The sequence below is a fragment of the Malurus melanocephalus genome, unplaced genomic scaffold (genome assembly GCF_030028575.1).
Source record: "Malurus melanocephalus ecotype Western Australia unplaced genomic scaffold, MMel_1.1 scaffold_8, whole genome shotgun sequence".
Taxonomy (NCBI): Eukaryota; Metazoa; Chordata; class Aves; order Passeriformes; family Maluridae; genus Malurus; species Malurus melanocephalus.
Window position 1 is genome coordinate 4,022,674 of NW_026623240.1, and position 22,024 is coordinate 4,044,697.

General features: G+C 36.2%; 1 protein-coding gene across 1 annotated transcript in view; it reads left to right on the forward strand.

Moving 5' to 3' along the window:
* Window positions 1-21,621, forward strand: part of COL24A1 (collagen type XXIV alpha 1 chain) — a 110,820-nt gene extending 89,199 nt beyond the window's left edge. Inside the window, exons 41-60 of the mRNA XM_057374503.1 lie at window positions 64-117; window positions 1,367-1,423; window positions 2,341-2,394; window positions 3,026-3,079; window positions 3,186-3,239; window positions 3,804-3,857; window positions 5,490-5,597; window positions 7,302-7,409; window positions 8,916-9,023; window positions 9,111-9,164; window positions 9,459-9,521; window positions 10,658-10,711; window positions 11,540-11,575; window positions 16,432-16,467; window positions 16,563-16,589; window positions 16,756-16,821; window positions 17,541-17,709; window positions 18,427-18,536; window positions 19,648-19,863; window positions 20,367-21,621. Of these exons, the coding sequence (XP_057230486.1) occupies window positions 64-117; window positions 1,367-1,423; window positions 2,341-2,394; window positions 3,026-3,079; window positions 3,186-3,239; window positions 3,804-3,857; window positions 5,490-5,597; window positions 7,302-7,409; window positions 8,916-9,023; window positions 9,111-9,164; window positions 9,459-9,521; window positions 10,658-10,711; window positions 11,540-11,575; window positions 16,432-16,467; window positions 16,563-16,589; window positions 16,756-16,821; window positions 17,541-17,709; window positions 18,427-18,536; window positions 19,648-19,863; window positions 20,367-20,513 (1,629 nt within the window). The 3' untranslated portion in view covers window positions 20,514-21,621. The remainder of the gene's footprint in view (window positions 1-63; window positions 118-1,366; window positions 1,424-2,340; window positions 2,395-3,025; window positions 3,080-3,185; window positions 3,240-3,803; window positions 3,858-5,489; window positions 5,598-7,301; window positions 7,410-8,915; window positions 9,024-9,110; window positions 9,165-9,458; window positions 9,522-10,657; window positions 10,712-11,539; window positions 11,576-16,431; window positions 16,468-16,562; window positions 16,590-16,755; window positions 16,822-17,540; window positions 17,710-18,426; window positions 18,537-19,647; window positions 19,864-20,366) is intronic.
* Window positions 21,622-22,024: the final 403 nt, after the last annotated feature.

Consider the following 22,024-nt stretch of genomic DNA (forward strand, 5'->3'; position numbering starts at 1 on the left):
TTTAATAAATTATTTCTTTAATTATTTGTATTAAACTAATTTGTGTTTTGTTCGCTTCTTTAGGGTCACCAGGGTCCTCCAGGGCCCTCAGGGCCCCCAGGCCCCAAAGGAGAAAAGGTATGAACATGGATTTTACTGTCCTGTTTTGTGAARTTTTAAGGGGAGGAAATGTTACTGCACACCCACTGTTTTCCACAGCAAGCAGCAAAAGCCACCGTTTGCAGTATTTGTTAGTATTGTTAAAGACTATGAAAAGAAATACAAAGTGAGGAAATGGAGCATCGGGAGATGGTCTCAAATCATACTGTTAAAACGTTTGAGGTTTTAAAACACAAGGTACCCATTGTATGGAGCACAGTCTATTGTATCAGATAGCACCACTGCCCGTAGCGAGCACTGCTGACAAAAATAATCAGTGCAGAGACAGCTAAATATTTACTTAACTCTGACTCTGTGAGTACACCCACAGATTTGCCTGAAAGTCCAGCCAGGATGGACAAATGTCTGTGGTTAATATAAAATGTTAGGGACAGGATGTGGCCTCAGTGCTGCAATTTTAGTGCCAATTTGCTGTTGTTTTCTCAAGTCTCAAATCCTGAAAATAGATTTGTGTGCTGACTGAAACCTCTGTGACCCCAAGCAGGTACATGGACTCACWTCACAAAGATTGGATTGGTGTTGCCCCTGACAGAGAAATACAAAAAAGATTTTTGCAATAAATACTGTGAATGGGCATTTAGCGATTGATGCTATAAATAGGTTTTGATATGATTTAAGAAACRATAACTAAAAAGAAGCTAAGTGTCTAGGCTGCTTGGTCACTTCTGAAAAAGCGCTTTGATGCACTTTAGAAGTCCTTAATCATATTTAAGATGCAATTCTCTTTGCATTAGTATTGCTAGGTATCATCTGGAATAGATATTTTTTTGTTTATTAACTTGGATGGCAGTTGTTTTAATGTTGGAGTCCTCTGTACACTTGTTTTTCTCTATATTAAGTGTATTTCTTAAAATAGTGGAAGAAATTTTCTTTTGCCCTTGTCAAATATCCTGTTTATTCTTTTTTTTCATGAAATAAAGACATGATTACATGGAAATTGTTTAAATAATATTTTTTTCTTATAGCTGCCTTTGAGAATAGAGCAAATATTTAGCTTTTTTTTTAGTCCTAAATGTCTTTGGGACATTTAGATGAATGTTGAAATGGAGTTACCATATTCATTATATTAAAACTATAAGCATCATATTCRCTTTTAGCATCTCTGCAATTTGCTCTCTGCTTTTTATATTAGCATTTGAACTTATGTGCATGGCAGAGGAGGTTGAACTTCCAAGTTAACATTTTTTAATACTTATCTTTGGTTTAGGGTTACCCAGGCGAAGACAATACAGTCCCTGGACCACCTGGGCCCATAGGTGAACCAGTAGGTCTTTCTTTCTCAAAAAAATTATGCTAGTGTATCTCAAGAGAGGAGCCAATGCAGTTCTTCCTGAAGCTTTATGCCATTGTCTCTCAGGAGTCAATACAAAAATGAAGAATGATGGTCCTTTAACGAGTAATCTCTCTCCAAAAATGCTGTTGTGTGCTGTTTGATACTTAAACATCTGTGACCTCTATTTAATTACAGTAATGCCATTAGTCTGTGTTTAGATCAGCAAGTTTTAGAAAATAATTTCACCCTCTCTGTTTGCCCTGAATTGTACCTAATTGCTTTAGTAATCAAAAATATGTTTTGACTTATCATTACAAACTAATTCAGATTATTTGAAGAACTGCATTTTGTCACCATTTTTATACTGAATTCATATGTTGGGTGTGTCTCTGCAGCATTTCTGAACCTGTCAAAAGTATTAGGACAAACTTCAAAATAAAAGCAGATCCTGAGTACAGCAAATCATTCTAGAAAATAATCCAATTTTTAATGTGTTGTCTTACAGAAGCCATACAGACTTTTCCTTGCTTGTCTTGAAACCAGAGTCACTTCATTTATCCATTCAGTTTTTAAATTCAGAAACCATATCCATCTGTTTATGAGTATAAATCTGGAGAAATTCCACTGAGGTGAATCTTCCCTCCTGTTTCATTAGGTCCTATGTAAGATTTACCTTCTAGTCTACAGTTACAAAAACTTTTAAACTGTGACTGGTGTCTGACTGCAATGCATTCAGAAAAAAATGTTTATTCCTTTAGCCAAGCTAGTTTATTGTTTGTATTCTTCAGTTCCATCTCATTGATTATTCCATTTTGAGAGAAATCCCAGCTTTCTGACCATATTTCACATTTCACTGCAGCATTATTTCAGTTCAGCTGTTACATGTTGCTCTTTGGTTTTCTCTCTAGGGCCGAAGTGGTGAACGTGGAGATAGAGGAGAACCTGGTGATGAGGGCTACAAGGTAATGCCTCTGGGGTTTTAATCCTTTTAATTGAACGTGGCATGCTGTGCATMCATGTGGAGTAATGCAGCAGAGGTGTCACGTTCCCTCACAAACGTGCAGAGGTGCCTGTGCTGGTCCCTCACTGTGCTGATGCCCTTTTAGAGCACATCAGAGCATCTGTGTTTCTGTAATACTGAATTAGTTAACATTTGTCYCTGAAATTTAAGCACTAATTATTGTAAATCTAATCCTAATAATTATTCATGAATTACATTCGGTCTTTCAGCACATAAAAATTGGATGATAACTCATGCTGTTTGCTGAAATACAAGGGAGACAGTCCTTGATATGGAGTACCCAAATTACACAGATAGTACAGATAAATAYAGTAATAAATGAATGAACCAAATCTGTGCTTACAGAAGTGCAGAAGTGTTTAAACAATGTGTGATTGCCACTTGCAGCGTGGAGTAGAGGTTGTAAATAAGAGTTCTGTGGGGTTTGATCTTGGAGATCTGACCATACTTTRTCTAGGTCACGTCAGTGAATCTGAGTCCTCCCAAGATGGGCTTTAAAAGGAAGCCTGTAGCTCACTGAGCATGGCAGCCTGAGTTACCTCTATTGCAATGTCATATTTTCTCCTTCCCAGGGYCATACAGGTCTTCCAGGGCTTAGAGGACCTATTGGACAACAAGGGCCTCCAGTAAGTGTTTCGAACAAGTGAAATTTCTCTATTGACTGTTGAAAATATGTTTTCATCAGCCTTCAAATGACTCTTTTCATTTCTTTAATGTATGTTCTTTTCAAAGGGAGAGCCAGGTGAATTGGGGGAGCAAGGACCAAAGGGAGAAAGAGGTTYAGAAGTAAGTAGAAGAAAGTAAAACAAAACTGCACTTAATTGGAATTTGTAGGATTTTATTGTTCAGTGCTTGTCCTTAGAAATCTATTCTACAAGGCTAAAACTGAGTGCTCAGTGTCTCTCCGTTTGCTAAGACTACCGATTTCTAGTTCAGTCAAGATGAAAAAAGTCCAATTTTAAGTAAATTTTACCTTTTGAGGAGATCTTAGATCAACACAACATCAAGAATGTTCAAATCCATGATATGTGACACTMCTGTTTTCTAGTATTCTCTTCCACAGACATTCAGTGCCTTTACATTGCCTACTTTTCATGACGTCCCTTTTGAAGAGTACAGGAAATGCTGAAGAAGCRTACTCCCTCACAGAGGGATGGCTGATATAGGAAAAATTGCCAGATTCATGATGAAAAACATTTTATGCTTGTTGTTGGAAAAGTTCTAAAAACRCATTCACAAAGGGGAAAAACATACATAATTCTGCCAAAAACATATTTGCTTTTACTTGAAAAGCTTTCTGCTTTCTCCTGAAATGTGAATAATCCAGTCCAAATTTATATTAACTTCTAGGGACCCACAGGGAAGAAAGGAGCAACGGGTCAGGCAGGCAAACCTGGAGTTCCTGTAAGTAACAAAATTCTACAGCCTATCTTCAGATTATAAAACAAAGAAAATACTAACTAATAAAACCAAAATTGAATCATGCTAATGGTACYGAAAGGTCTTGTGTTCACTCTAAAAAAYCTTACTATCCAGGAGGTGTAAAGGRACCTCTGCTATTTTTTAATACTAATAATTTTTRAAATTTTGTTAAATTATACTGAATTGTATTCATTTGCTCAGCATATGGAGGTGATGTGCAACTAACAAGGTTCTTACCACTCGTAAAGTTACTTAATTTGATCGTTTTTGGTGTCCATTTGAAAGTTATTACATTATATTGCACAGAACTGCACTTGTGTTCACTTCTGACCCCATCAGTTCTTTGATCTGCTGTAGCCTACAGAAGTTTGGATCCATATGTCCATGATGGATACATGTGGTAGATGCCTTGAGGTTTATTTATTTCTCTTGCTTGCCCTTTTGAATGTTTTTTTCTCGATTTACTGTAGAGAAGCTGACTTGCATCCCCTTCTCCCTGAGGGAGAAGTCAGAACAGGAAGCAGTAGGTGTTCTGTAAACATAAGGAAGAACAAAATGCATCAAGGTTATTTTGGTCCCCTAATAAATAATACCACACAAGCACATACTGTAAATAACTTTTACTACCTCACATCAAAACATTGTCAGTAACTGGAGAAATGCAGCTGTTGCACAGAGCTTGTACCTGCTGGGCAGAGTGCAAGAGGAGCCTTTTGAAGACAAGGAACTGTGTGTCCTTTGTAAATACTTGGCATTTTCCTCTGAAGGACTGCGGGGATCGTTCAGCAGACAATGGAAAACAAGGGAAGCAAGACATGCAGAGAAGTGGAAAGATAATAAAACTAGAACTTGAGGAAGTTTCAAAGCAYATCCCAAATGCAGGATACTTAAGCAACCAGAAGCTAGAAATAAGATTAGGGTAGCACACATCTTATATTCTATATGACTGTTGTTACCTATACTTTTTCAGACAAAATGGCTTGTAGTTAGAATATTTTACATTTCTGAGAAATGGCATTTTCAGAGAGATAAGTGCAATACTCCAATCCTTTTAATATAGTGTATGTCAGTCTAAAGGGAAATAATTATAAGGAAAGAAATCGATATTCCTCAGCTGGGKGTGACTTGAAGCCTTTTTGTGCAAGTACAGCAACAGTTACCACCAACTTGCTGTATTATAAATTTGTATTTTTGATAAATTCAAATTTGAGCAACATAGATTTGCGAATGTCCAGTACTGAGTATTTAGTAAAATTAAGTTAGAAAATAATGTGGTTGGGWTTTTTTCAGGGATAAATAGATGAGTTTGTCAGATTTCCTCACTTCAGTTTAAAAATTGACCCTTTCAAGCATCATCCTGGCCTGGCACATAAAGGGGTCAGTCCCATGATTTCGGCTGAAGTTGCTCAGATCCCATGACAGAGCAAGCCTAAGGTTAAGCCAGTAGAATTCTAACCCAAATGTCCTAACTCAGAGCTTCCTCTGCGAGTATTCATTCATGTCACCAGCTCTGTTGTTAGGYAGGGTTTGGGAAATACTGTGAYTGAAATCTAGTTATSGGAGGGTGAAGATGAAGAGAGAACAGTGCTTTATTTGATTTAATTTTTTTTCAAGGGAAAACCAGGGCCACCAGGCCAAAAAGGAGCAGTTGGGTACCCTGGACCAGAAGGCATTCCTGGGAACCCTGGCAAGACTGGACTGTCAGGGGAGCCTGGCCCTAAGGTAAGTTACTTTTCACATTTCCTCTTTGTCATTTTGTGTTACAGTTTTTTGTAGGATCATTGTCTATTCCCTGAGCTTATTGTAAATTAGACCAATTTTTTATTTTTCTTTCTCTTTTGCTCCTGATATTCCGGCCAAGACACAAAGTTATCATAAGGGAAGTGTTCTAAGAGCTGTTTCATTGGTGTATGATAGTAGTAACTACAGCTAAGTGAAAGGGATTTCTTAGTCAGAGAGGCTGCACAATTCTGTTCCAGAAAATTAACCATAGTTCCCAACTGAGCCTGTTTCCTCTCAGGGTCTGAGATAATCCCACATTTTCCTTATTGACTTTGTATTTGTAACCTACCCCTCTCTGCCTAAGTAGTACTGAAGGCTTGCCAGTGAAAAACAGTATAAGGTATCTAAGGTATCTGGAAGCATTCTTGGAAATAGGTTTTTTGTCTGACTATGCTTTGCTGTGGGCCAAAGGTGGTGACCTGCAGCCTCTGGGAGCAGTGACACAACTCTTGGATTAGTCCCTCCAGAGAGGAGAAGATTTCTTGAGTAGTCTTCATCACTTAAAGTCTGATCACTTTGAATTCAAGCATATATTTCTCAGTAGTTGTACTCAGATGGACCAGTAATAGTTATAAAAGGCTGCCAAGTTAGATTTAGTGTTAGGAATTAATCAAGATGCCAGATGAGGCACTGTTGTTTCAGGTATAAATTTCCAATCTGGTTGAACGAAAGAAAATTAAACAAATTACCCGTAGGGGGCAGGTGCACCCTACTCAAGCCTCTCCAGTCTCAGATCATGAACCTCCTCCAAGTTCTTAAAATTCTTTGGAGCTGGATTTAGGAGTATCACCCCAAATAATTTGTACATTTTTGCCCTTCCAGTGAAAATGTCATACAACCATAGTAAAGACAACTCCATTACCCCACTACAATTTGTAATAAAGAGAGGCTTATAACTGATTTTTGCCACAGTGAATAAAATGAGCAGAATTTTTGCTATGTAAGTTTATCAATCTATAAGTCACAGCACCATATTCAAAAGTCCAGAAAATCACGTTTAATATAAAAATCATTATTACCTTTTATTTCTGTGAGTGTTTAGCTGAATGCCATAGGAAATAAGGAAGATTWATGTGTTCATATATTTGTATTAAATTACATCACAGAAATATTCATTTTGATGCTAGCAAATTTCCATTTTGTGTTTTTTAACATGTCAAAAGTGTTAACTCCGTCTACTCAGTAGCATGTTTTTTCATTTAAAATAGTTGTTTTTCTTTATAGGCTGATATTCTCATACATTTTCATAACAAATGTTCTGATGTTTCTTCATGTAGGAATGTGTGTGAATCTTTACAGAGTGTATACAGCCCTACTAGTATTATCAAAATGCCTGAATTTTGGATATTTCTTTGGGAAGATAGTCTCATTTTGTTTCATGTGGAGTTGCTTCTTCTTGAAAAAATTAATGCTGTGAAGTTAAACCTATTTTCAGCCTTCTGCTTTGGGAATATTAGCATAAATCCAGATGATACTGCTGATCATAGTCTTCCCATATATTTTGATGTACTATCAGTGTGTGTCCATATATACAGAAATYCTCATGTGGTTTTGACTGATTTTATGTTATTTGCCTGTTTCAGCATACAACAAAAAGCATGCTTGGCTGTTCTGCTTGTAATCCATTCTTTTCTATTTGTTMAGGGCAATAAAGGAAACTCAGGCTTACCGGGTCTGGCAGGTTAYCCTGGAGCTCGAGGTCCCAAGGGAYTGCCAGGCATGCCAGGGCCCATGGGAGAGCCTGGGCTAAAGGTACACACATGGCTATCTTGTTTAAGTACATTTTTGCTGATATTATTTATTCTCTATGCTGATTTAATGGCTCTGGAGCCACCATACTACTGTTAATCATGTGAGTAACAGGCATCAAATCCTATTTGGAGGGTAAAGCTACAAGTTTTGTTTACCTCATTTTATAAACTCTAACTTGAAAATAGAGACCTCATCCATCTGAATGCTATTCCCAGCTCCAGCAGCCATCAAAACCCTTTGTATTTATTCACTCCAGCTTTAGGGTCAGATATTTCTTGACTTTTATTTCTAAATTTCAGTAGCTACTAKAACAGTTGGGGTGATTTAAATATCTAAGCAATCTAATAACAGAAACTTACCATAATTTCAAGCCTAAGTCCCAGATTTGGGGGCTAATAAGTGTTTCTRGGATGTCAGTTTACCACAGGACTTAAATTGTTTCCGTTCAGTCCTGTCAGAAAGAAAGAAATCTGAGTGTGCAGCTCCAGGTACTTGATATCAGCACATCCTTGTATTAATTAGACTCATTTCAGTTTTAAAACAAGTAAACAATGGAAACATTACAGATAATTTTCTTCATTTGGAATAGAATACATAGAATTTTCTTCATTTAGAATAGAATTTTTATCTAAAATAATTATTTTTATATAAACTCATTTTCTTTGTAACATTTTATTGGTACACCATTCTTTAAAATGTTTTTGGAAACTGTAAATACTGACTTTACTATCTTTTCATTAATATATTTTAGTATCAATTGTGTTAATTATTAGTAGTGTTTATTGTCAGTGCTCTAAGTCTGAATTTTATTCCTTTACCTCGACAATGAGCTGTAGGAGGTAGTTCCTGCTCAGAAGTGCCTGCAATCTAAAGAAGGCAAGGAATAGATGAGTTGAGGAAAAACTGTTGCCACATACAACAGAATAAGCATTCAAATTGCCAAAATTCAAGCCAAAATACTGTATTTGTTAGAACACTGAGGTAAATCCAGGGAAGGAGAATAAGCACAAAGCATGAAACCTGTATATTCACAGCCTTTATTGCAGCTTTGTAACTTCCTGAGTTAAATATGACTTCTATGTATGTGATAGCCCTCAGAGGATTTGTCTTGCAGGAACTTGTCCAGTTTATATTTGAATCAAAGTAAGTTTTTAGTGTAACAGCAGGAGTTCGACAAGTATGCTATGTCATGCCCAGAGGATTATTTTTTAAATTTACTTTTAACCTCTCTGTTCTCTATTTCATTTTGTCAATTTTACTGCTTACASTGGGGGATACCATTCTAGAATTGATCCAACATGCATGGCTTTAATGTTTCCAAGTCAGGGAACAGTCAAGTCACATTTGCATTTTAGTGTATGTTTATTTTTCTGAGGGAAATAAAACAAATGGAATAAGTTTATTTCTTAGAGAGAAAGCATGTTCCACACTTCTGACAGGAAACCTGTATTTATTTCTATAACTTCCATAATTGTAATAAAAGACATATTTTCTTCTTACTGACAGGGTGAGAGAGGGCTTCTAGGTCATCCAGGAAAGAGAGGCAAAAGAGGCTTTCCAGGATCACAAGGTGACCAAGGACCAGCAGGAGACACGGGGCTGAAAGGACAGACTGTACGTAATCACAGTGGTTGATGCAAAACAAGCAGTCCAAGAGCTACCAACGTGAACTAATAGTAAGGATGCCTGCTCCTGTTACAGGGAGAAGATGGAGATCAAGGTTTAATGGGGTTTCAAGGATTCCCAGGTCCAAAAGTATGTGCTCGTTCTTTTCTCTTAGATTGTAAGCTATTTACAGAGTGAGAACATTATGAAAGCATAGAATTAATCAGCTTTAACAGTAATTTTTCAAAATATCTCTGAACTGTTGGAACGTGGCAGGCAGAACTGTGTACTCCCTGTTTAAGGACAAACATTCTGGGTCAGCGCACTTGGTGTTTTCACTGTTATTGCTCTTAGAAATTATGTTACTTTCACTGATTACAAGAGTTTGAAACAAGTGAATAGCTAATTTCCATGTTTGATTAAATTGTTTSTTTGCATTTTCAGGGTCCTGCAGGGGACATTGGCTTAGTTGGAATTCTGGGCCCGAAAGGCCCAACAGGMCAAGTTGTAAGTGTTTCACTCCATGAAAGATTGTTAGGATGGTTTGCGAGTGGCACACATTTTTAACATAGGGAATCATCTTTTTTTCTCATTAAAAAGGCCAGAACCCTGTAAACAAACTTTCCTGAGTCTAGATGCTTGTACTGCAGCACTGCTCTGGTTACATCATGCTTACAGACACAAACAGAAAATTAATGGGCCCTTAATCTCAAAAGAAAAAAGCAAGCTCTGCTGACTAATTGTGGATCTCACAGTGTAATTCCACCTACCCAAGTAATCTTATGACTGGTAGTTCTTTGTCTATTGTGGTTGAACATTCTTCTTACTGGCAAAAGTTCTGATTTGATCGACTATGTTCTCCAGCAAAAGCAAAAGGGGTCAAACTATGCCTGCAGTAAGACAGAGTGGTGCTCAGGCATTATTGATTAATAGGTAGACTGTTGTTAACGAACATTTTATTTTTATCTAAAATGTTCCTAACCTTCATTAGCTCATTCTTCATGACATTCTGCTTYGCTACTCACCAAAAACGTGGAAGCATCTTTAGCATCCACTGAAGGCATCAAGTGTGAAATGTTGAAGCTTGGAAGGCCTTACTACAAAACGTTCTCTCACTGCTGCCTTTGCCATCACAGAACTGAGTTTGTTCAGTTTATCAGATGCAGAGCAGCAGCTAAAAGCTGCTGTTCTAAAAGCTACTTTATTTTTCTAAAAATTCCTATAGAAGATAAACACCAGAGGTGAGCAGTTTGCTCATATCCAGGGAAATGGAAGAGTGGCATTTTAGCAGCACTTACAAGAGKACTTGTGGGCAGTAATGCAGTTCAAGACAAAGTTAATTGTAGCTCAATAAATATGTGGTCTTTTGTAATCAGAATACTTAGGTTTCCACTGTTTTTAGTGCATCAGTTTTCACATTCTTTAATGTGTGTGAGCTTTCCAAGCACAACTACTACAAATTATTCAAATACTTCCCTTACTGATTTTGTTGCAACATGTACTCACTATTTAGAGAGTATAACCATGATCTTTTGGATATTAGACAGGTCTGTGTGCTGACAAATTTTAAACCAGGACATGTCCTGAGGATTTTCTTCACTTTGGAAACATGGTGGACTAATAAATTCTTTGCTTGTTTACAGGGATATATTGGCCCTGTTGGTCAAGAAGGCCTAACAGGCCCAACTGGTAGGCCTGTAAGTTTCCTTTCACTGTTGCCTAATTTGGTTATTTCACTACTGTTTTATCAGTGGAAAAGAAAGAAGATAAATGTCCCTTCTATAATTCTTTCCATTTGTCAGGAAAAAAATCAGTTCTTTGTTATGCTCCATTCTTTTCAATTGCACTGAGGAGAAAAATCTTTACAGTTGTGTGCATTGTATGAATTTTAAYATACTTCATATTGGATGTAAGCATTTGTCATTATGCTTAAGAAAGCATTTTAGTTGAAGATTACTTCTACATGTTATGAAATGTAGCCATCAAGATCCAAAATTTTTCCAGAGAAGAATTTTATGATTGTTGCCATCCTTGGGAACACAATTTAGATGCAAAACTAGTCAAAAATAGGGACAGAAAGACAGTTTCTAATATGATTAAAAGAGTAGAACTAAAAATGGAATAAAAACATAGATGTGGTGAATCAATTTCTYCATGAWGATGGAGAATACTGAGTTATGTTCTCTAAAGATGGTGAAGCATTGATGTGTTGAATGTGGATGAAAGTATGGAGGAAACAGTTGATTGGCAGGACAACACAATTTAAATTACTGAGAGGAAACATATTTGCAAGCTGAAGAAAACAGGTTTCCACATATCCTCATATCCACAGGAATTACAAGGTGTTTTCAAGTAATTTCATTTTCTAGTAGTACAGGAAAATTCTACCCACAGAGMTGTAAATACYTCCACAGAKGAGACTGGACTTTTCATGTGAGCAGCATAATTCTCGTGGATATTAATCTGCTTATTTCAGTCCTAGGCAGCTGAAAGCATATCAGATTAACAGCTGCTCTTTCTTGCAGGGACCGAGAGGTGAAAAGGGCACAAGAGGTGAAATGGTAAGATGAAACAACTTTTGTGCTTTCATTTTTTTGGCTGTGTGAAAACTATTCCTGTGTTAGGCTGAATGTAGTCCTGCGTGCTCTGAATGCCAGGCAATTGTGCTGAGCTCCTGGAGAGCCCTGGCCAAGAAAGCTGGTGGCCTTTGTTGGAAACCTGACCTTTCCTTGTCCAAGTTGACTTCTGGAGATATGCCCTGCTGGGCTGTGTGTCATACAGYAGTCACAGACTCCAAATCTGGCCATGTTTCAATCTAAAAGGAAAATCTCGTGTCACACTTGTCAAAGGTCTCATGTCTCACAGCATGCATGCACACGTTCATAGATCTGTTTCACCTTGTGTGGAGAGGGAGAAGCTCAGGAGAAGTCTAGACCTGTGGGGAAGTGTCCATGCAATGTATTCCAACTGCAGGAACTATGGGCAGTACTGATAGGTTATGAATTTCCCATCTTTCATTTTTCAGCAAGGGTCATTGTACATTCCTGAATGTTGGATTTAATTTTAAATTTGTGTTGGAGCCAGTAAAGTCTCCATAAAATTAATTATGGCTACCTGAAAAGTCATAAAGTTACTATGTTTACAGCAAATATGAACACAAAGTTGATAACTATGCTATTACCTTCTATGACAGGTCTATTATTAGTTCATTTTCCAGTAACTATCAGATGTGATCTTGTTCCTGTTACTCTTACCCTGCCTTTCACCCCATCTCACTTTAAATCATTTAATTTAATTTCACTTATTGTATTTTGCTTTTGGCAGCCACCTCCAAAAAAATTCAATCTAACTGCCTTGTAAAAATTTTGAAGATCAAATGAGAAATATTCAAAATGTCTTAAAGAATTGAAGCTTGGAATGAAGCTTCTTGTCTATGACTTGGAGAACTCTCCTCTTTGATTCTARTGCTCTTGAGGCAATTGCTATCTCAGAATATGAGGAAAACTAGTTTCTCARTTTGTACTGGTGWTATCCATCTTAGCTGTCTTTTTCTYCTGTTTGTTCATAAGAATTGTTATGACTGCATAGAGCTAAAAATGCTGACACTTAAAAAATAATCCAAAAATAATCCTTAAAGAAACATCCAAAATGGTGAACAAGAAACATCTGTTTCCATTATTGGTGCTGGTATTTAAGAAGTTATTTCCTAAATAAGTTCTTGAATTCATTAAGATGAGTTAATCTAGTCAGGCTGTCTTCAGAGGAAGAATGTTTAATTTTAAATCATATACAGTGGCATTACTTTCCCCCAAGAAAGGGATTTATTTCCAGCTACTTTCACATACAAAGGAGACAAAATTGTTTTCATCCAACTGTGTATTCTGAGCTTTAATTTATAGCTTTAAAATTTATATTGGCATTCTTCCTAGAATCATGTAGATTTTAGCCTTTCTGTAGTATATTTATTTATATTTTTTAGTCTGTCAGGGTTACAGTGTTTGTCACGAGAAAGAAATGTCCTTTTATCCCCAGAAAAACATAGAATGTAAAATCATGACTTCTTATTRAGGTCAATGGTGAAGCACACATTTTTTGTTAAAAATACTCTCTTCAAGGGTTTTTAAAGTCTTCAAAAATATGAATGTCCTTGGGATTGCTCATGCTTTCAAAGTTAAACATATGTACTTTTATGTGTAAAATCAGGGCCTCTCAGCTTTAGAAAAAGATTGGGATTTTGGCCTTTGAACTTCTGTTCAATCAAATGGAGTGATTAAAGAATTAAAGAACACACTGAACCTAACTGGTTTTGTCTCTGCCTTTGTTTTTGTGAACTGGAATTACACTTTTCTCACTTAAATKCTAATGCGATCAAAGGTTAAATTAGGTAGATTTGTAAAAGTAATCCTGTACATTCCAATGAAACATTTAGCAATTAACTTAGTCCATGAAAAGTGTAATTTAGCCTTGTTTTTCTGCTCTGCAACAGAAAGAACATTGGTAAAAGCCCTACTCTGTGCAGTATCATTATATTTTAAAGATTTGTAAAGATAATTGCTATAGCTCTCTGAAGTTTTAATGCATTTAAGAAATGTGATATACCACAAAATAATTCACTATAGTTAACAATTAGCATTCAGTATTTACCTTTCTTTTTCCCATGGGTTTCACTGGCAAGGAGAGTGTGGATCAAGACAAATTACATTCCTCTTTTGCAAAATGCTTTAAACCAGTTGGAASAGTGCAGGTTTTTATTTTTAAAACATTCAATTCTATCTCAGAAACCTCTATAAATTTGAACTGTTCTTGTCCCAAAACTTTTTGAGTCTTGAAATGGTGACACATGCCAAGAATATAGAACATTAACTGAAGCATTCAGTCATCTGAAAAATACACTGGAATGTCTAAATCTCAGCATTCAGAACAAGGACATCTATTCATCAGAGAGCAGTGATTACTTAGGGACAAACTGTTGAAGACTTTGTACCTTTCCTTGACTTGGTATTTGCATAATCAAGTCCTGAACCAAGATAAACAAATCTGTCCTTACAATGTCAAATTTGTTTCTCAAGATTTTTTTTCACACTTTCTCTTTTATTTTATACTGAACATACTTGACCGAGCATGATCAGACATGTCAGTAATATATTCACATGAGACTAAAGGTATCCTGGAGCAGTTTAGCAGCACTTGAACACTTGATCTGACTCATTAAATGTGGAGACAGTCTTCCTAGCTGGCATTCAACAGTGTGATTCTGTGAAAATAAATTGATTTGCAACAGCTGAGGAACTATGCCAAAATAGTCAGTGTAATCTTTGTAAACTCATACCAATCTTGTAATAATGAATAACAACAATATTTTATGTGTGCTTAATAGTAGTAGGATTTCAAAGAAAATGTCAAGCTGAGCAATAATCAAACTCAGAAGAGTGAAAGAAAGCTAAGTACTCGACACAGAACCCACAGCGATTTCCATAATACTAGTACTACATGTGCTAAAATTACTTGTTCTTTTATTTCCATTTTCCAACATTAATGATTAAYACCTTTTATAAAGACATTAATAATTAAATATTTACCTAAAAGATGGCTTCCAGTCCCTTCTATTGGTGTGAGTGAATGAACATTAACAAAAAGGGTCAGGATGTATCAGTTGAAATGCTGAAAGTGTTAACAATTCATGGAGCTTATTTTATTCAGATCTTCTTGGTTAAATATCAGAAAACCATCTATTTAAACATCCACAAATTGCTTCCTTTTTGCATTTTCTCTATTCTCCAAAGAACACATGCAAGACATAGATCTTGCCTCAAAGCCATTTAACAGTCCATCAACATAGCCTTGCTTAGAGCTGGTGCTTGGAATCATATGATGACCCCGACTTTTCACACTTCATAACCAGYACCTGAGCCCCTCTGGCATGGCCATGGCGGGTGATGCCCAGAGACATTTCACTTGTGCAGCTCTCATTGTGACCCCTGCTACTACCATGTGCTCTGCCTTAGGACCTAAGAACTGATAAATTTGCAGCCTCAGTGACTTAGGTACATTACTCCTATCTGGTCTGAGATCCTTTCTTTTAAATATACATGAATTAATACGAGATGGAATCTGACCTTTCTTTAACCATTTCCAGCTGCCCTTGCTTTTGGCASAGCCCAAGTTCAGCAGTTGCAGCATGAAGTGACACACCCATCTTGCTTGCTGTGAAATCTCACAACAGAAACTCTTATTATTACATCAAGTGATTTACAACTTAATTCCTATTTGCTGGATCAGTTTCACAATATTTGTCAGCATGACCACATCACATAAGATTATTTCCCTTTTGGCAGAGATTTAGTTACTAGCGTGACCATACTGACGTATGAGGGCTTTCACTGGAACAGCTTATTGTGCTCAAGTAATTGGTACAAGCATCACTGACAAAAGAATGTTCTGCTTAAATTGACTTAGCTGTGTTGACAGATTTTTACTGATTTAAGGTGCAGATCAAGCCCATGCCTTTCATTCCTTCTCTTTTGCCTGTTTTAAGGCATTGCCATTTATTCTTTTCCTTGTCATTGTGCCATTTTTTATGTTACAACTCCTAGAAGCTTTGAGTACATAGAGCTTAAAGATAAAAATCTAACAGAGACACAAGTGTCACTGCATATTAATAAATACTCACAACCATTCCATCTTACTGTRAATAGTTGATTAAAGAAAGAATAATTCAGATGGGTTTATGATATTGGAAGGGACTGTTCAATCCTAAGACAGCCTAAAACTTAGACTTGAGGATATGTGCATTTTAGGCACTGTGAGCTAGGGAAAAGCAATTGTTCCTTCTCGTCCTCTCCTCTGCGATCACCTACACACTAAAATGATGCCACTTGCAATGAGAAAATAAGGGCATAACTTCTTGAATGAAAAGGAAGCCTGCCATATCACTGTAAAATAATTAGTGTAACATATTCTGGCTGAAAATTGATACTGTTTATAAATGAAGAAATGCCTGGCACATACTCATGGACTAAAGTGGACCAGTTAGTTTTTTGCGATTACTGAAAACATTCTTTACGATGCTTTTATGATTATTTACCCCTTCTAGTACTTATATTATCAACATACGTATAACACTGGCACAATATATAGCACATTATATATTAATACTTTCTATGACATCTAATGTTCCCGTCACATCCGAAGTAATGGAGAGAAAGACAAACAAGGAACCAGACAGTGCAGTAGTTCCAACATGAATATTCATATGTTAATAGAGTAGGGTGCTTTAACAATAGTATCTAAACTTTACCACAGCTGGTATCACACCTTCCTTGTACACGTTGGGACACTTTGTGACTTGACAAATACATAAATGTAAAACTAGAGATTTTTATATATAACTATTACATTCTGTCTCCATTTTTTGTAGGGGCCTCAAGGACGGCAGGGCCAGCCTGGGCCACCTGTAAGTGCATAAAAAACTGTGCCTCTATCCTTCTGCTATGATTGCACCATAGAAAGATGTGAAGCACCTAATATCTGCTTTTTCCTGCTTTCCAGGGACCACCTGGACCACCAGGACCAAGGGTAAATTCTGTAGCAACCCAAGCCTACGATACAGTGCCTTATTGAAAGTGAAAATAGCAGGACCCTCTTCAAATGCACTACTTGTTGCAGTGCTCAAAGAATTTACCACCTGCATCATTGTATGGTTTTGTTCATCTTTTTATATTCCGAAATACCTGTTTTTCAGAAACAAGTGGATCTCAATGCTGCTGTTCAAGCTTTGTTTGAGTCAAATGCTGCCTTGCAGATGGAGGTATATATTTAAATGTATTTATWTTATCACAAAGGGTATACAATTATAATTTTACTTTTTGAGGACAGAACAGGGTTTCTTTTCAAAGACTTAKTTTAAAAGGAATAATGGGTAGCAAGTAATTGTAGAATGTCATGAAACATGCTAGGACTTACATAGTTGAAATTAACAGAAACCTCTTTTGTTATGAGAGGTGGTAATGGAAATTTACTGACCATCACAGTCCATCATATGGACTCTATCTGTTCAGACAGAGACAATAAGAGTGGTATTTAGGGTTTGATAAAAAAAAAAGTCTGCCTATATGCATATGGCCCCATTGATTGCAAGAGAGTCCCTTACATGGGTGAAGTCAAATAAATTCGTATRTATTTTCTAGGTGAAGCCTAAGAGTAGATTTCACTATTCAAAATCTGAAACCTCTAAGTTTACTTTTAAAATGTGCCCATTTTTTTCCCTGTATCCATATTTTTATGCCAATATATCAGAATGACAAATTTGCATGACCTAAACCTGCCTTAACACACTGCTCTGACAATTTTAATAAAGTATACTAATTTGTTTATTGGGATATGTTATCTTTACTCTGTTTTACATGCTGATTGCATTCATATAAACACTTWGATTCTGTCTGGCTATTCAATGGCCATTTGACCTTTACTGCATATACTGTTGTGACACTTCTTTGTGGTAACACGTTTGCTAATGGCCCTTGGCAGAAATACCAGAATACTGAAGTAACTTTGCTAGATCACAGTACAGAGATATTCAAAACGCTCCACTACCTTAGCAATTTACTGCACAGCATCAAGAATCCTCTTGGCACACGGGATAACCCAGCACGCATCTGCAGGGATTTGCTTAATTGTGAACGTAAAGTGTCAGATGGTAAGTGCCCACTTTCACTAAAGCTTGAACACAAGTACCTTTGGTGTTGCTTCCAAATGTTGCTTTCTACATTCAGATCCTGATGTGCTAGATTTAATGATTTTATTCTTTTTWATTGTATTCTGTTCAGTGTGTGCCTGTCACACCTGTCTGTATTTCAACTTTAAGATAAAATTTCTAAATTTTAAAGGTGGAAGCTGTCTAATATTATATAAATATTAGAGACAGATTGTATCTATCAGTAAACAGATGTATCTAGAAAATTTGAAATTTGTTCCACTTTTGTCATTCCAAGTTTTCCAGGTTTTTTTAAGCTAATCTTGCAATGAATTTTGTGTGGATCAGATTTAGATTCCTAATGAGAAAACAGTATGCAATGCATTACCATTACCACTCTCAGATACACTGACAGGTGTTGTACCTCAGAAGTTCCTGAATATTTTTTATTTAGAAATATTTAGAATATTATCTCTAATAAAAAAATCCCACCCTATTTGAACTGGTATCATTGTAATTATAATGGTATTTTCTCTCAGTATCTGTTAATAGTATAATTTTTATAGTGAAAATATTTTCATGGTCCTTTTCTTTCATTTCCTTGTGAAGATATGGTGATAATACATGTAATATTTGCCAAGAAATATGAATATTTTAGCAAATTGTTTAGTAGTAATTATATTTTGGTTTTATTTTCTGTCTGGAATTATATACTAATAGGAAAATACTGGATTGACCCAAATATTGGATGTCCTTCTGATGCCATTGAAGTTTTCTGCAACTTCACTGCAGGTGGTCAGACATGTTTAACACCRCTGTCTGTGACAAAGGTATGCATTACTCCTAAAGAAGCTGTGTCTGTGCTTGAACTCTAAACAAATGCATGCTTATTTACTTAACTCATGACAATGTGCTAGATTTGGGGGAGGGGGGGCTGGGTTATTGTGCATCTGTTTGGAAGGACGTGTTATATATTCTGGTACAGAAGTTACAAATTTTCTGGAGCCTATTTATATTGGTAATTCTCACGGTGTTCATTTACTCACCTGTGCTGATAGAATTATTTTATTTTGCTTTATACTTTGTTGTRCAAGGCCTGAAATGCTTTTAAGCTACATTAGTATCTCATCACTCAGGGCACCTAAGTGTAGAGATGCTGAGTTTGTTACAAGGGGAAGGATAAAAATTATTACTGCTTTCCAACACTTAGGTACTTTCAAATGCCATTGATGGAGACTTTTAGTTTTCTCTAATATCATTAGTTCATGCTCCTCTTTACATGTAGTTCTTGAACCCTTGGGAATATAAATTTTATGTTTGTGAAGTTTTGCATATACACTGCAGTCATTGAAGAGCATCAGAAATGCTCTGAAGTTCACATATGCATTCCTACATTTGGAAGATCCCTGAATGTGAAATAATGTTGGAGAAATTGTTGTTGAGTAATGAGTAACTGTATATTCTGTCTAAAATCAAAATATACTTACAAACTTTTGCATTTGTAATGGGGTATCAGTATTGCCAAAACCTGTGGTKTGAGAAGACTAAACAGCAGAATGATGTGGCTTCAGTTAAAACACTGCTGCTGATAATATCTTTGTTTGAATCATAAAAGCATTTGTTTCAGTTTCTTTATTTAAAAATAGTGTATTCCGACCAGCTGTGCTTCAGCAATGTTGGAAGCATTAGCAAATGTTTCTATTTAAGCTTTGAAAACATCCTATGAAAGCTTCTGTTTATAGTAGTCACTGTAATAGAACCTAACATCTCCCCTGAGGAATGCAAATCGTGCTCTTTGGCATTGACCCCAATGTATATAAACATGTATACATGCTGCCATGCCTGAACATCACACTTACATGTTCATGGCACTTGGTGTTGCTGTGACCATTTAGCACAGTCCAGCTGTAATTCTAACAATGCTTTTCTATCGGAATTTAGCTGGAGTTCGGTGTTGGGAAAGTGCAGATGAACTTCCTTCATTTGCTGAGCTCAGAAGCAACCCACAGCATCACAGTCCATTGTCTGAACACACCCATGTGGGGATTAAATAAAGCMGGTGGCCGGAAGACATCGGTTACCTTCAAAGGATGGAACGGTCAAATATTTAAAGCAAATACGCTACTTGAACCTAAAGTGCTTCTGGAYGAATGCATGGTAAATACCCTTTAGTATCAGCATTATCAAAGCAATGATGGAGGTTTAGACATTACTAACTGTTTTCACATTACTAACCTTCTGCTGATAAATAACAATCTAGATTCACATCCTTTAAAGCTTGCTTCTTTACGTAGCTCTGCATATGCCAGCCATTAGATACTGAATTCACCATCTCTTCAAGGGTGACAGCAATTGCAGTGATACAGGGTATCTATACTTGCTGTTCTCATCCTGTCTCATGTATTTTGAGACTGGATGAAGACACTGCAGAGATATCAGCCCAGAAATAGAGATGTCCTCCGGAAAATTAGAAACAGTTACCCTCAAAAATGAAAATTCAGACTTCAGAAATTGCATTTGTTAAATTACACAGTTTCTTTAGGAACTTGTAAGAGAAATGTTTGTGTGTGCTACTTCTCTTTCATGCTGTACACACAATTTTCATTTGTGTTTTGAAGCTCAACTTTTATACTACTCTAATATTTTTTGGTATTTTGCAGATTGCAGATGGCAGCTGGCGTAAAACACAGTTCCTTTTTCACACTCAGGACACAAATCAGCTTCCAGTTGTTCAAGTTAATGCACTTCCTCACCTCAAACCAGGACAGCAGCACTTCATAGAAAGTGGCCCAGTATGCTTCCTTTAAGATTTCTGTCCTAGATTTCTTTTTGCATCGACATGGAGTTAGTGCATAGATTGAATACGAAAGGAATGATCCATTACAGGCAAAATTACAAGGAAGGTGAAGATTCATTTCAAATGTTCTTGGTTAAAGAACTTCAGGAAGAAAAAGACTTCCTCCTAAGGAGAAATGGCATTGAAAAATGAAAGAAAAAAAAAAAAAAAAAAAAAAAAAAAAAAAAAAAAAAAAAAAAAGAAAAGAAAAAAAGAAAGAAAGAAAGAAGGAAAGAAAGAAAGAAAGAAAGAAAAAGAAGACTAAAGCAATTTTCTTAAAGTATTTAAAAATAAATTTATTGGTGCTTTCTTGCATAATTTTTTTGAATGGAGTACCTGAACATGGATTTTTCAGGACCTTGATCAAGTGTTCTTAGCAATCTTTTTATAGCACTGCACAAAAACCATCCTGAGGAAAGCTGGAGACACATGATACTAAGGAGCAATACCTGCTAATGCTCCTAAATGTGCAATAGATTTTATATGAAAAGTGAACCATGCCACAGTACAGTATAATACATCTTCTTTTCTTAAACATTATTTTATTCTAGTCCTCTGTGGACACACATCTGAACAGATGGCACACTACCTCTTTTGTGTTTCCTGTCCGTGTTGCCTTGGTGCTCTTCATAACACAAGGTGCTTGTGGCCTTAACAGAGATTGAGTCCCTTTTTATCTTGCAAACTGTATGTGCTGGTTACATCAGGATATGTTTCTGTTTTAAAGGTACCTATTTTAAACCATTGGTCACATATTTCACATAATGAAAACATTATTTATGTGGATTTCTTGTTTAAAATATTTTTGTGTACTATTTTGGAAATGGTGTATAAGACAGCATATTGTATATGATGCATATAGTCAGAACCGTTTGCTTTACAGCCATTGTAAAAATTGTTGTAGAACTACCTAAAGTAGTCTTGACCTTGAAATTCTGTATTCCAGTTAATGTTGCTAATGCCAAAGCCATCTTAAGATGATATATTCTGTATATATTTTGTAACTTCTGAAAAAAATCTACTACAACATGTCTTCTGAATGGCTGCTGTTAAATTATAATCAGCATTTCATCCTCTTAGAAATTCCATTTTTTTTCAACATTTATTAGATCATTTTGGGTTTTTTAAATTAAGCCTAAAGTGTTCCATGAACTTTTTTAGAGTAAAAATGAACAATTTTACCATTAGGAAATGCCCTCTTTATATTGGTATGCCTCTATCTATTACCAGTTCGAAGTGTGCTCAGGAGTACACGGCAAGGTGATACTGGAACGTATTTGGGAGAGCCCAGGAGTGTTCAAACAGCTTGTCTTGATCTGCAGGAAGCCACACCTACCAAAGTATAATAAAATAAGCTTCCAAGATACCTGTTTGTCTTTTACTATTCTGTTTCATGTTGTATAGGTCATTCTTAAAAATTACAAAAATATTCTAGAAGGGCACTTGTGTTAAATGGCAGTGGTTCTTTTCCCAAGGGGAAAT